The 14,713-nt window shown below is 51.6% G+C and overlaps 1 protein-coding gene across 2 annotated transcripts; it reads left to right on the forward strand.

Moving 5' to 3' along the window:
* Window positions 1-92: 92 nt before the first annotated feature.
* Window positions 93-13,672, forward strand: DNAJC16 (DnaJ heat shock protein family (Hsp40) member C16). 2 transcript variants are annotated; one of them, XM_069874902.1, is made up of 14 exons: window positions 93-307; window positions 2,343-2,409; window positions 3,273-3,603; window positions 4,322-4,506; window positions 4,938-5,042; window positions 5,579-5,737; window positions 6,084-6,214; window positions 6,458-6,641; window positions 7,774-7,956; window positions 8,189-8,265; window positions 8,857-8,937; window positions 9,041-9,139; window positions 9,664-9,834; window positions 10,211-13,672. In XM_069874902.1, exons 1-14 carry the CDS (start codon window positions 147-149, stop codon window positions 10,605-10,607), a joined length of 2,331 nt encoding a protein of 776 aa, XP_069731003.1. In that variant the 5' UTR covers window positions 93-146; the 3' UTR covers window positions 10,608-13,672. The 2 variants fall into 2 exon arrangements, with proteins under 2 accessions (XP_069731003.1, XP_069731004.1); XM_069874903.1 differs by having other exon boundaries at window positions 94-307; window positions 9,667-9,834.
* Window positions 13,673-14,713: the final 1,041 nt, after the last annotated feature.

Here is a 14,713-nt window from a genome sequence, read left to right on the forward strand (position 1 = left end):
TCTTCTGTGACATCGCCGCCTCTGAAGCCGCGCCCGTCCTCTCTATGTCCTCACTGTCGCTCTGCCCACCTCATAGACGGCCGGAAGCGCGCTGTCTCCCTGGTGACGGCGCGCCGGTAGCGGCAGCTCGCCCGTGTCGGTCTGTCATGGCGCCGCGGCGGGAGGGCCTGGCCCGGGCCGCTCTCCTCGTCCTGCTGCTGGCAGCGCAGGCGGCGGGGGATTTCGACCCGTACCGCGTCCTGGGGGTCGGGCGCAGCTCCAGCCAGGCCGACATCAAGAAGGCGTACAAGCGGCTGGCCCGGGAGTGGTGGGTGCAGCGCGGCCGGGCGGGAGCCGGGGCCCCGCGGGGTCGCGGTTGGCGGGGCCGGGCCGGGCCCCGAGCGGCGGGGGAGGCCGCGGGGCCGGCGCTGTCCGGCTGGAGAAGCGGCTGCCGTTGGCGTGGGGGGGTGCAGCCTCTGCTGGCTAAAAGAGGTGGCCCGAGAGCGGCGGGGCCGGAGCCAGATCCATTCGGAGCCGGGCACAAGCGGTGTCCCCAGGGCTCAGTTTTAGGGACGATTCTATTCAATCCTCTACCTGTGATCTGGACGAAGGGATCGAGTGCTCCCTCAGTCGGTTTGCAGACAACACCAAGCTGGGTGGGAGCGTGGATCTGCCAGAGGGCAGGAGGCTCTGCAGAGGGACCTGGACAGCCTGGATCCATGAGCTGAGCCCAGCGGGATGGGGTTCAACAAGGCTCAGTGCCGGGTCCTGCTCTTGGGTCACAACAACCCCAGGCAGCTCCAGGCTTGGGGAAGAGCGGCTGGAAAGCTGCAGGTGGAAAAGGCCCCGGGGGTGCTGGGTGACAGCGGGTGAAGACGAGCCAGCAGTGGCCCAGGGGGGCAAGAAGGCCACCAGCATCCTGGCTTGGATCAGCCATGGGGTGGCCAGCAGGAGCAGGGAAGGGATTGTCCCCCTGGACTCAGCACTGGTGAAGCTGCACCTCGAATGCTGGGTTCAGTTTTGGGCCCCTCACTCCAAGAAGGACCTTGAGGGGCTGGAGTGTGCCTGGAGAAGGGAACGGAGCTGGGGAAGGGTCTGGAGAACAGGGGTTCTGGGAGTGTGAGGGGTTATTTACCCTGGAGAAAAGGAAGCTGAGGGGAGACCTCATCACTCTCTGCAGCTCCTAGAAGGGAAGTTGTGGTGAGGTGGATGCTGGGCTCTTCTCCCAAGTGACAAGTGATAGGACGAGAGGAAGTGGCCTTAAGTTGCACCAGGGGAGGATTAGATTGGATATTATCAAATATTCCTTCATAGAAAGAGTGGTGAAGCACTCGCAGGGGCTGCCCAGGGCAGTGGTGAAGTCGACATCTTTGAAGGTATTTAAAAGCTGAGTAAATGAGGTGCTCAGATTTACTGCCAGACAGGTACAGTTGGACTTGGTGATCTTAAAGGTCTTTTCTAACTAAACGATTCTAGGATTACCCACCCTGCTGGCTGTTAGGTGAGCACCGCATCCTCCTCCTGGCCCAGGAGCCATCCTGGAACCCAGCAGGTGCCTTTCCACTAGCAGTCTATGGGGGAAAACGCTCCCAGAGTCTGGCTGTGGGGAAAAACATTCTCCCAGACTCAGTTGGGAACCTGTAACACGCTGGGGTCTAAGTCTCAGTTTGACACATCCATGTCTGAGGGCAGCTCAAGCCCTTGTGCTGAAGGGAAATGTGTTGGATCCACAAGTGCCGTGCTCCTTGCCTCGGTGGTGCACGCTGAGGAGCAGGCTCAAGGCGCTTCATTGAATCATAGAATGGTTTGGGTTGGAAGGGACCTCAAAGCCCATCCAGTTCCACCTCCTGCCACGGGCAGGGACACCTCCCACTGGATCAGGGGCTCCAAGCCCCATCCAACCTGGCCTTGAACCCCTCCAGGGATGGGGCAGCCACCACTCCTCTGGGAAACTCCTCGGAAAAACAGCCTCATGCAGAGCTTTTAGAGCCTGTGGATTTCTGTCCAAGCCATCCCCACAGGCTGCAGCAGGAGGTGTTTTACAGGGAGATCCTGGTGGATACAGAGGGTGGCAGCTGAGGGACACGTCGCTGGAGCCGTAGGGAAGATCCGCTCTCCCTCATCCCAGGCTCAGGCTGTTGGGGACAGATTGGAAGGGTGACAGATCTGCAGGTGCGCCGTGTGCATCCTGGTGCTGCGTTTTCAGATGAGGTTTGAGTAGGGAGAGCACACACGGGGTGGAAAATCTGATCTCAGGGGATGCACCGCACTAACTCCATGTCCCACTCACTCCAAGGGGAGGCAGCTGGCTAGCTGTGCCCCCAGGAACCACTGACCCCTTTCCCTCTGGTTCTACCTCACAGGCACCCTGACAAAAACAAGGACCCGGGAGCAGAAGACAAATTCATCCAGATTAGCAAGGCCTATGAGGTAACACACTTTTCTTGCTAAATTCGTGCTGCCAGTGAAAGAAAAGTGACCTTATTTTACCATACGGGGCTTTGTGCTTTATCTGCCTGCGTCTACATGGGGAAGGTTCTTAACCCTGTGGAAGCAGACAAGGAAAAAGAGTTTTGTCTTCTTTCTCGATGTTACCAGCAAATATTTTGCTGCGATTCCGCTCTGTTCTCGCTAAAAAGCCTCAGACGAGGGAGGAGCAGGAGCCGGGTGGCTGTCTAGTCTGTGTCACGCATGCATAGAAGTGTTTTGGGGATGATGTAAGCAACATTAATCACCACAGGGCTTTTTGCTTTGAATTATTCCATACATAAGTAGTTATTTGCACGTCGCTCCTGCGTGGCTTTCCAAGTCAGCTGCCCCAGTTTGCGGCAGCTGACCCCGATACTTCCATAGCAAGCGATCTGCGCTGGCAGGAATAAATCAGCATCTCCCAGCTGAAGAATGCAGATTCTCTGCAGGGCTTCTGGCTGCTAGCTCAAACCTCTTGCACTTTCTCTTGCACAGAGAAAACCTTCAGTGTTCAAAAGCCACTCTGGAAGAGAGCGTTAGCACTCCAACAGCGTCGCGTTAAGGTGGGAGGAACAATCAGTGTCAGAAATGGGTGCAGCAATCCTCTTTTACAGGCTCTTTGCCTTTGGGATTCAGCTTTTTCTATCCTTTTCTACCACAGCAAGCCCAGGACGGAGTGATGGTTCCCTTTTCCAGAACATTTATCCCCTAGACGCATTCCCTCACAGCCCTCATAGCTCAACCATGACACAACTACTTATTTAAGGGATTATTGTCAGGGCAGTTGCTTTCAGGCAACTCTTCCTCTGTCCTCTGCTTCCCAGATTCTCTCCAATGAGGAAAAGCGAGCAAACTTCGATCGCTACGGAGATGCCGGGGAAAGCCAAGGCTACTCTCAGCACCAGCATCGCCAGTTCCACCACTTCCATGAAGGCTTCTATTTTGATGAGTCCTTCTTCCATTTCCCCTTTAATTCGGAGAGGCGTGACACCTCCGACGAGAAGTATTTGCTCCATTTTTCCCACTACGTCAACGAAATCGTGCCAGATAGTTTCAGGAAACCTTACCTCATTAAAATAACCTCGGACTGGTGTTTCAGCTGCATCCACATCGAGCCTGTGTGGAAGGAGGTCGCTCAGGAATTGGAGGTGCTGGGTAAGTACGTTTAATCTGTAGAGTTCATAGAATCTTGGAATGGTTTGGATTGGAAGGGACCTCAAAGCCCAGCCAGTTCCACCTCCTGCCATGGGCAGGGACACCTCCCACTGGATCAGGGGCTCCAAGCCCCATCCAACCTGGCCTTGAACCCCTCCAGGGAGGGGGCAGCCACCACTGCTCTGGGCCAGGGCCTCCCCACCTTCACAGCAAAACATTTCTCCCTAAGATCTCATATCAATCTCCCCTCTTTCAGCTGAAAACCATTCCCACTCATCGTATCCCTGCAGTCTCTGATCAAGAGCCCCTCCCCAGCTTTCCTGGAGCCCCTTTCAGTACTGGAAGTTGCTCTAAGGTTTCTCTGGAGCCTCAGGGATTTATCGTAATGCTTTCCCACAAGTTGCTAACAACATAGTCGATGAGGGTGTGTGTTAGAGATGAGAGCTATGTCTCCTTAAGGTTTTAATGTAGCACATGAAATACTAGCAGGTAGAACAAAAGAAGAGAGTGCGTTCTCTCTCTCCCTAGATAAATCTGAGTTTGAAATACAATTTTCAGGAGACTGGAAGAGCATGAGAGTACAGAGTTAGGAGGGACTGTCGCATGAATAACTGCCAGGCAGGATGCTGGGCTAGGAAATAGCTCTTTAATCTTGGTTTTCTACTACGTATTTTGGGTGAACAATGATGTTTCATGTGAACCCACTCTCCTTTTTTAGGAGTGGGAATCGGAGTTGTTCACGCTGGGTATGAACGGCGCCTCGCCCATCACCTGGGTGCCCACAGCACCCCCTCCCTGCTCGGGCTCATTAACGGGAAAATCACCTTCTTCCACAACGCCGTCATTCGGGAGAACCTGCGGCAGTTCGTGGAGAACCTTCTGCCAGGGAATCTCGTGGAAAAGGTACGCGCCACTAAGAGCGTCGCGTGCTGCTGCTCGTGTCTGTCTGGATATTCCTCTCAGCGGTTTCAGTGGCTAATCCGCTTAATTCAGCCCCCGAGCTGATCTGTGTCACGAACACAAGAAGATCTGACTGAGGTTGGGGAAGCGAGGCATTTTGAGAGCTGTAATTACAGCTACAAACCCTGGAGCTGTCAGAAGCAATTGTGCGATGCGGCTCTGTAACGCTTCTCCTTGCGAAAGGGCTAATCACACTGCCTGCCGCTCTCCTGGCTGCCACACAGCTCAGGCCGAGCTGTAAAGCCAAACCCACAGTCTCTCTCATGCCTGGACAGTTTTTCTAGAGTGTTTTCTCACTCAGACACCTAATCGCACAACACTGCATGTGTCTAACGGCTCAGAGTTTTAAACTAATGCTCTGATTCTGTTTAAAGATTACAGATAAAAACTACATCCACTTTCTCTCCAACTGGAAGAAAGAAAACAAGCCCCACGTTCTTCTATTTGATCATATGCCAGTTGTGCCATTGTTATACAAGGTAATGTGCTTTCTGTCACTGTATTGCTAATAAATCCAGCTATTCTGAAAGAAAATGAGATCTTGCTGTGAGCAAGAGTGGACTGATGCCTCTAAGTGCTCTAGGAGAGCAAGTGTGAGTTGAAAATGGCTGTTTCATTAGGAATTTGTCTCTCTGTCCCACCACAGCCGTACCCTCAGTGATATGAAGGTGTGGGGGGGTTCCAGAGGCAGCAGAGGCAGGTACCAACCTATACTGGTAACAGGAGGGTCTTGCGGCACATCCAGTTTGGGATACTAGAGAGCCCATTCCCTAAGAAACCCCCGTTGCCGTGTGAAATGCTGGGTTGTAAAACAAAGCTGTGGATCCATTGAGTAAGAAAATGCAAACTGCAGATCAGCAAGGGAGAGGAAGGGCTTTTACCTCTTACAGCGCGTGCCCAGTGACATTTAAACAGCAGGAGGTGTTCTCGAAGCCAAGTTGCCACAGGCGCTCAGGGAAGAAATGTTATTTGCTCTCTTAATATAAATGCACGCTGGTGCTCTCTTCCTGCACAGCTGACTGCCTTTGCCTACCGCGATTACTTGTCCTTCGGTTACGTGTACGTTGGGCTCCGAGGGACGGAAAAGCTGTCCAGTCAGTACAACATCAACGTCTACACTCCCACCATGATGATCTTCAAGGAGAACATCGACAAGCCCGCTGATGTCGTGCAGGTATCGCTCAGTCCTCTCCGTGTGAGATGGATGCTGAGGTTTTCTGACCAAGCCTGTTGGTCGCTGGCGTGTTTCAGAGTAGAGTGTTCATTCCTAGCAGAAAATCGTGTTTCAGCAGAGACAGGGAGTGATCCTTAGGAGGGAGGAAGCTCGGTGGGCTTCCACTATGGTGTCTGATCTTTGAGGGGGGTGGCTGCAGGCAGCTTCTCAGTCTCAAAACATCTCAGGTTATTTCAGCCAGGACTGTGACGGCTGGTAGCCTTCCCCAAGCTTCAGGCGAGGATGTTGCAACAGCTCTACTCTCTTCATCCTGCTCAGTCCCGACGACTTTCTTTGTCCTCGCCAGGCACGAGAAATGAAGAAGCAGCTCATTGACGACTTCCTTTCCCAGAATAAGTTCCTCATGGTGGCCAGGCTCACCAACCAGAGGCTATTCCAGGAGCTGTGTCCTGTGAAGAAGTCTCACCGTCAGCGAAAGTAAGACTCTGCAAGTTATACATCCTCTTGCTGTGTTCCCCAAGGCTCTGGGGCTGCTCCTAGAGGGCCTTTTTGTTTGATTCTGAGGGAGAAGGGAAATGACTGGATTGAAATATGCTGGGTATCGGCATTGTTTGATAGGTTTCTGGCTCATCAGGATCATTCTGGCTGGGGGAAAGGGGATGATAGTTTCCTCTCACATCCAGAACAGCTCCTAATCCTCCATCTCATTGTGTTGCCTAGGCACTGTGTGGTCTTACTCACCGGAGAAGGCGATAAATTTGCTGAGGCTTACGAGGCATTTTTGATGTTCGCTGTGGCTAATACAAAAGACACCCTGAAGTTTGTGCACATCTACAATGATCGGCAGCCAGAGTTTGCAGACGCCTTGCTGATGGATGAGGAGAAGTATCGGGGAAAATCAGCTGTGAGGGTTTACTATTTTTTCCCCTCTTCATCTGTTATTCTAATTCACATAATGTGGTACCTTGGTGTGGTGTTCCCCAGGGCACCATACTGAGGCCAGATCTGTTTAATCCTTTTAGCCATGATCCAGACAAGGGGATCGAGTGCTCCCTCAGTCCATTTGCAGACAACACCAAGCTGGGTGGGAGTGTGGATCTGCCAGAGGGCAGGAGGCTCTGCAGAGGGACCTGGACAGCCTGGATCCATGAGCTGAGCCCAACGGGATGGGGTTCAACAAGGCTCAGTGCCGGGTCCTGCTCTTGGGTCACAACAACCCCAGGCAGCTCCAGGCTTGGGGAAGAGCAGCTGGAAAGCTGCAGGTGGAAAAGGCCCCAGGGGTGCTGGGTGACAGCGGCTGAAGACGAGCCAGCAGTAGCCCAGGGGGGCAAGAAGGCCACCAGCATCCTGGCTTGGATCAGCCTTGGGGTGGCCAGCAGGAGCAGGGAAGGGATTGTCCCCCTGGACTTGATGCTGGTGAAGCTGCACCTCGAATCCTGGGTTCAGTTTGCGTCCCTCAGTGCAGGAAAGACCTTGAGGGGCTGGAGCGCATCTAGAGAAGGGAATGGAGCTGGGGAAGGGTCTGGAGAACAAGGGGTTCTGGGAGTGTCTGAGGGACCTGGGCTTGTGTAGCCTGAAGAAGAGGAGGCTGAGGGGAGACCTCATCACTCTGCAGCTCCTGGAAGGGAGGTTGTGGTGAGGTGAGTATTGGTCTTTTGTCCCAGGTAACGAAGGATGAGAGGAAGTGGCCTCAAGTTGCTCCGCGGGAGGTTTAGATTGGCTATTAGGAAGAATTTCTTTACTGAAGGAGCAGTGAAACACTGGCAGAGGCTCCCCAGGGCAGTAGTGGTGTCTCCATCCCTGGTGGAATTTAAAGCAGGTGGATGTAGTGCTTAGGAATGTGGTTTAGCCGTGGAGATGGCAGTTAGAGTTTAAGGGTTGGACTCCATGATCTTATGGGCCCTTCCCAACCTAAATGATTCTGTGATTCTGTAGCTGATGTGACATCTAATTCTGGGCAGTGATTTGAAGCAGAACATGTATCTAGCAAAGTGTGCCTTCCTCTCTGACATCCGCAATGTTACTGGCTTCTCCAGGTGGTCATTTTGGAGAGACGCAATAACGCAGGGAAGATTGTCTATAAAACCTTGGAGGATGCCTGGCAAGGCAGCAAAGAGGACAACTTCATCCTCCTGGACCTTCTGGACCAGCTGAGGACAGACCCCGGCCTTCTCTCTTCAGAGACTGTCCTGGTGGACCTCAATGATGAACTTGCTCCGGTAAGTGCCTTTCCAGCTGCCCAGCCTCTGCTGTACCTTTTTGGGGTCACTCATGGGCGTTGGGTTTGTTTTAAAATACCAAGGCAAGACTCTCTAATGTATTCTTGCTCACGGAAGGAAGCTTGTGGCGTGCTCCGAAGCTGATTTGGCCCAGGACTCTGTTTAAGGAGTGGGAGTCCTGTCAGAGCTCTGGATAGCAGGTTTATTGTTTGCTTTTTTTCCTTTTAAACAGATGTTCCTTATCCGATGGCTCTACTCCACGCTGGACTACATCTCGGACTGCTGGGACAGTTTGTTTCACAGTAACTGGTACGGATTGGGTGTTACCAGGTCTCAGCAGGGAGAAGAATTGCTGTTGTCTTGTTCAGATGCATAGCAAAACCAGGTTATATTAATAGGAACTGAGAACACAGCAACACACAGAGGTGTCTGGCTCCTTTTGAGGTTTAAGTGAAGAGTGGTGACACCACAGTGACGTTAGCTTCTGTCTCAAGTCCTGGGTGCTCTGTCCTTGAGCCTGAGCATGGACTGGATGATCTTAGAGGCCTTTTCCAACCTTAATGATTCTATGATTTTATTATGCTCCTGAAAGCACACGCCCATTGTTGATTTTCACCACTTCCCTCTCACCTTAGTTTAAAATCGATCCATTTTTGTCCTCCTCCTCTTGGGTGAGAGCAGGACAGTGCTCAAAAATCTTGATTGTCTTTAAGACCCGAGGAAACAAGCAGAGTTTTGGGGGAAACTATATGGTATTAGTTGAGGTAGATGGGAACTGAAATTCGAGCAGAAACTGCAATTTGAGCAGAAACTGTGCAATTCAAGCAGAAACTCTGCAATTCGAGCAGAAACTGCACAATTCGAGCAGACCTGATTGCTGTTCGCAAATCCTCCCCACAGGCGAGAAATGATGCCGCTGCTGTCCTTGCTCTTCTCTGCTCTCTTCATTCTCTTTGGCACCGTTATCGTTCAGGCTTTCAGGTGAGTGCACTCCAAAACACCCTAGGGAATCTAATGGTCCAGCTGGTAGCACCTCAATCCAATCTGGCACCTTAAACACAAACAGGATAATCTCCCTTTGCAGTGATTCGAGCGACACAAGGGAGTCTCCTCCCTCAGAGAAAGAAGAAACCGCCGCCAAGACAGAGAAGAACGACGCGAGCTTCAGCAAAGAGAGTAACAGGTTCCCTCTCTAATTTCTCCAGAAGTGTTTTCTGCACAGAGTGTTAGGTGGGCAGCAGAGAAATGCTGGAGCTGCGCAGACGTAGCACAGTCATTGTGGGCACAGCTAGGTGGGTAGGAGTGGTGAGCAGCCAGGACACAGGCCAGACAGGACACAGGCGCACAAACTCAGTGTTTGATCCTCAGGGGGAAGGGGAGGGTCTGACTGACTCATTGAGCAAGATCCAAAACTGGCTGTTGTTCCAAATAAAGCAGCTTTAGCTACAGGGCACAGGGACATCTTGGCGTAAGGGGGCAGGGAATGAATTCACCTTCCCCTCCTTGGAAGTATTGAAGGCCAGGTTGGATGGGGCCTTGGGCAGCCTGATCCAGTGGGAGGTATCCCTGCCCATGGGGTTGGAACTGGATGATCTTTAAGATCCTTTCCAATCCAAACAATTCCACGATTCTACAATTCAGTTTCTTCATCCTCAGTTGCTCCTGGTCCTTCCTTCTGCTGTCACTCAAGTCACTGTTTTGTCACAGCAGGATTCCCAAGAAGGGCTTTGTCGAGGTGACTGAGCTGACGGACATCAACTACAACAGCAACTTGGTACGGCTGAGGCCGGGTCACATCAACGTGGTCTTGATCCTTTCCAACTCAACCAAATCCGCCCTGCTCCAGAAGTTTGCCCTGGAGGTCTACACGTTCACAGGGTAGGCTGGGGCCCGCTCCCGGGTTTCTGTTAGGTATCGCTGCTCCGATGCCAAGTTAGGAGGAGTTGTGTTGGCTCGATCGCCAGGAGGGAACAGCTCTGCACTCCTGAGTGGCAACGAGCCCCTGAAAACCATGTGTACTCAGTAAAGGTGAGCAGAGTGGGCTGGCACTGCTGCTGCTTTGGCTGCTCCTGCATTCCAGCGACCAGAGAGCACCACAGTGCCGCACGCCAGGTAATTGTCACCTGTGCTGAACTGGGTTAAACGGGGAGCTGTGGTGACACAACCCTTGCTTACAAACAGTGACCTGTCCAGTGGGAATTCAGCCTTGCTCGGGACACGTGCTAATCCTTCCTCTCCTCTGCTCTTCCCCCAGAACCAGCTGTCTTCATTTCTCCTTCCTCAGCTTGGACAAGCACCGAGAATGGCTGGAGTACCTGTTAGAGTTCGCGCAGGATGCGGCCCCCATTCCAAACCAGTACGACAAGCATTTCCTTGAGCGTGACTACACAGGCTACGTCCTGGCTCTGAATGGCCACAAGAAATATTTCTGCCTCTTCAAGCCTCACAGATCGGGTGACGAGGGGGGAACGCTGGGATCGTGCGAGGATTACGATTCCTCACTACACACAGAAGCCAGAGGGAAAACCTCCTGCAGCCCGGGATCCAGATCCATTAAAAGCAAATTACACAAATTGTCCTTTTGGATGGAACACCTCCTGGAGGGTTCCTTACAGAGGTTCTATATCCCCTCATGGCCTGCGCTAGACTGAGGGATTTTAAAGAGATTCTAATGGACAAACTTTTTATGAAGATGACAAGGGACAGCTCTTTCAGGAATAAGCAAACAAGCGTGACAAATGGACCTTAGGTTTTAGACGAACTCTCCTAGGGCCGGCGACTCGAGCCCCAGGGCGCAGCCAAGCGCATTGCAATTCCCTCCACCGACTCCTTCGTGCGTTTGGATGTTGTGCTACCGAAGAGCCAAGAAGTCCGTTTTCCCCTTCTTGTCCTGCCGCGTCTGCTTCCCAAGTCGCCCTCGTTCCATTTCTCATTTTACCTCAGTTGAAGAAAAACCCAGGACTTCTCTGCCGTGGTGATTCAGTCTGGACTGCACGTGGCCGATGATGCAGGTTGGGTCGTGGTTCTCTCTCCTCTTCCCCACGAGCTTTAGCCCATGGTGCATGGAGTAACACTGGCAAGACCCTTCTGAAAGGCCTTCTCCCACCAGGCAGTTGTACGTTCTCGGCTTTCCCCGTGGTAAGTGAGCTAGAGTATGGTCAGGAGCGTCTCCCTCGTAGCAAACCTGTAGCTGGGACTCGCCTGTGGTGCGGGCTCGTAGGTGATCTGCATGTTCCATGCTCCTCCTGCCATAGTTCCACGTGCAGCTTCACTGGCTAAACCAGAACCAGGGAGAGAAGGGGTTCTGCACGGCCCTACATACTGTAAAGGTGTTGAGCTTATTTAAATGTCCCATTGATTTTTCAGATGCCTTTCTGCTTCTGTCGATTCTAGACGATGTATCCTAGAGCCATAACTTTAACCATGTCCTCAGATTGTAGGCGTGAGCTGCTATGAGCCAGTAGATGTGTAACAGAAACTCTACCTAGCTGCTAGGGAGCCAGTCGGGGCTCCTCTCAAACACACTTACATCTGTAGTACAAACCAACCTTTCTTTGTATCAAGGAACCTAATTCTGCGAGGATTGTATTCTTGAAATGTTACCCCAGAAGTGCTGTATCCCGAGACTGTCGCTTATGTGTGAAACTCCTTTTGGTTTAGGCTTGGTTTCAGCCTCTCACCTCTTTCCTTCTTGCTGCAAACCTTTGCTTCTCAACATGCAAGCTGCTGCCTTGGGTTTGGGTTTTTTTTTGAATTCATAGGCCTGTGTGAAGCTAGAAGGGTCTTAAAGCGCAAGGTTTGGTGTATGCTTTGCTCCAACAGCCATGGTGAGGGAAAGGGCAGCCCTTTATGCGGCAGAGGGAAGGTGAGCAGCACAGTTGCAGCTGCTTTCCACTCCTCAAGTGATAAAGCAAAGCAGCAGGGTTTCTCTTCGCAGCCAGGACTGAAATCCTGTGGGACTTGTTCTCCCTTTTCACTGTCACTCGGGCTGGCACTCGCTCCAGCCCAGATGGTACTCGCTGCGCCAGACCTGAGCCCGCACAGTACTGAGTCACTGCTGAGGTTCTGAACCTGTTAATTAAAATCTCATTCAGCCCTTGCCACCTTAGTCACCACCTTAGCGGAGTTAGTAGGAATAACTATGCCAATCTCTGAGCTAGCTGCTGCTCCCAAACAGAATCCAGGAATGCTCAAGTCATTTAACTAACTGCCTACCTGACCTAGTTGCTCCTAAACCCTTGGCTTGCTGCATCCCTCCCTGCCCTGGGAGCAGGCTGGCGTGTTCGGCCACCACAGGGATCCCAAACACCTTGTATGATGTACTTCCAAATAAAGGCTACGATGCTACCAACTGACCTTATGTGAGGCTACTTAATTATAGCTCAGCAACCTCCCAGCTTGAGCTGCTGCATGAGCGAAGCACTAGAGGAGAGGGAAGAAAGGAAGGCGAAGTCTTCTCCCTGTTACTGAGCTCCGAGGCACGTACCTGCTGCTAAAGTGGAGCAGGAAGGGGGACAAGACACCTAGTGCTGCTAGACTTCATTCTCAGTTGGCTGGAGCAATTGCTATAGCACTGTCATGCTTTTCCTGCAGCTTGCCGGGCAGGATGTGGCTAGGATAAGGTTGTAGCCCAGCGGAAGGCTCCACATAACTTTTTAACCGTTTGCAGAAGCAAAAGAAACAAAAACTCTGTGGTTGTGCTGTCTCTTCAGCTGCTCAGAAACCAGGAGCCAAGCCTTGAGACGTTAAAGTGCCTAGTTGTGCTGCAGCAAGGGAACTCAGCCCTGCCCCGAGCGAGAAGGGAAGGCTTTATGGCCTTCAAAATACAGTTCATGTGCTGCACACCTTTTTTGTTTCCTTTTTAGCACCGGTGACCTCCTCTTTTAGTCTGTGTTTTGTTGAAGGGGTGCTTGCGGCAGCCCACCCTGCTGGCTGTGGCTGGACAGGACTGTGTCGCTGTTTTATAGGGTTAAACTCTTTTCCTGGGCTGAAGCAACCGCCAAAACCTTCTTGCCCCCATGTTTAATTAATTGGTGTCCGTCACGGAGCACTGAGATCTTGCTTTCTTGTTGGAGGCTGAGATCCGTCTGCCCTCTCCCAGCAGCCATGAGCCATCACCCTCCTCCACCCGTATCCTAACGTATCATCAGCAAAAGGCATTTGTGATGCACGTGGTGATTCGTAATCCAAAGATTGAGGAATTTCAGTCCTAGGGCACCGTTCAAAGTGAAATTGGAGCAATCGCACAGCGCTCAGAAGCCAAAAAGCAAGGGATACAGGCCTCAAATATCAAGGTTGTCCCAAACTTCCTCCCTGTCCCGAGCGTGGTGGCTGTGGCTGCCTGTTCTCCAACAGCCGCCAGGAGCCAGCAGGGAAGTAGGACTGAAAACTAGGTTCATATTTTGCACTTTTGATACTGGGTGTGGGGGGGAATTAACTTATTTGGCAAATTGTCTTTTTGGTTTTTTTAATTTTAGTTGTTTTTGGTTTTTTTTTTGTATTTGTGATCAGGCACTGATGTCATTTTGGTTTAGAACAAATACAGATTCGCAACCAAAATAAACTATTTTAATGTGTGACAAGCTGGCTCTGTGTTTCCGTGTACAAACTGATCACCCCTTTGCATCAGCACAGGAATTTCTGGGGCAATTAAGTCCCTTCTGCCATAGGAGATGCCTGGTTATTCCCAGCAGGAACTGAAATTCAGGCCAGGTGAGTAATTGCCTCTGTGAAAGCAGAGGTGGAGCACCCTTAGCATCATCTTCTCCCTTCCTGAGTGGAAATGGGCTGTTCAAACCCAAAAACCTACAGTTTATCAGCTTAAAATTGTTTTTTCTAGTGGAAAATGGCATTTACTCCTTACTGCAAAGCCTGCGTTTGCTGCAACCAGTCGACAACATGGGAAGCTGTGATCACCCCAGGCAGGCAGGAGCTGCTCTCACGTTGTCTTCACTCCCTCGAACAGCAGGTTTGCCCCCAGGAGGGCCGTGTTCCCTAAGGAAAGACAAAAAGGGGATAAAACCAGGCCAGGAGGACACCCCCTTTCCCAACAGCAGAGTGCAAACCCCGGGAACAACAGCTCAAGCACCTCCGATAAGAGCTTGGCTAATATTAGCATGGCAGAGCACGAGGGATGTGCTGGGAAACATCCCAGTTCTGCTCCAGTTTTGCAGGATTTGTTGCATTAACAGTACATACTTTTAAACTGCACTTCACAAAAGCACCCGGAATGCTGAAGAATCATTAAAAAGTCTCATTAACGAAAGGCAGGCAATGAAAGCAAACAAAAAGACTCAAAAAAACTAGCCTCAGCAGAATCACAGCCAGACAAAATGCAAGCACAGGGGAAGCAATAATAGGGATTAAAGAACTGGAGGCAGGGCTGCAGGACAAGCATTTTAGGCCATTTTTGAGGCCAGAAAGATGAAATGAGACGATTCCCAGGGGAAGCAAGTTTCCCATGCCTGGAGTTAACCAGCAAAGATCAAAATGCTTGAAATGAGATGGCTCAAGCTCCTAATTCTGCTCCCTACTCCTGTAGCGATTGGACCTGGGGTGGTGGAAATCAAGGAGAAGAAAAACAGAGTAAAAACAGCTAACCAGTTCTTGCCCACTCAGAGAAGCAGACGAACAACGGAAAGGTCAGATCAGAGATCTACTGGAAAGGCAAAGGTATTTGCTCTTCAAAAAGCTCCTGAAACAGTGTCTGGGGAATACGTCTCACTGCTACACACAAGTGCATGGAGCTGCCAAAGCA

Source organism: Phaenicophaeus curvirostris, chromosome 22, assembly GCF_032191515.1.
Source record: "Phaenicophaeus curvirostris isolate KB17595 chromosome 22, BPBGC_Pcur_1.0, whole genome shotgun sequence".
Lineage (NCBI taxonomy): Eukaryota > Metazoa > Chordata > Aves > Cuculiformes > Cuculidae > Phaenicophaeus > Phaenicophaeus curvirostris.

What these genes read in the sequence shown, in the direction of transcription:
- DNAJC16 (XM_069874902.1), top strand. Translation starts at nt 147, where the DNA reads ATGGCGCCGCGGCGGGAGGGCCTGGCCCGGGCCGCTCTCCTCGTCCTG. An exon ending in AAGCGGCTGGCCCGGGAGTG is followed by an intron (nt 308 to 2,342) that starts GTGGGTGCAGCG and finishes TCTACCTCACAG; the next exon opens with GCACCCTGACAAAAACAAGG. An exon ending in TTGTGCCATTGTTATACAAG is followed by an intron (nt 5,043 to 5,578) that starts GTAATGTGCTTT and finishes CTTCCTGCACAG; the next exon opens with CTGACTGCCTTTGCCTACCG.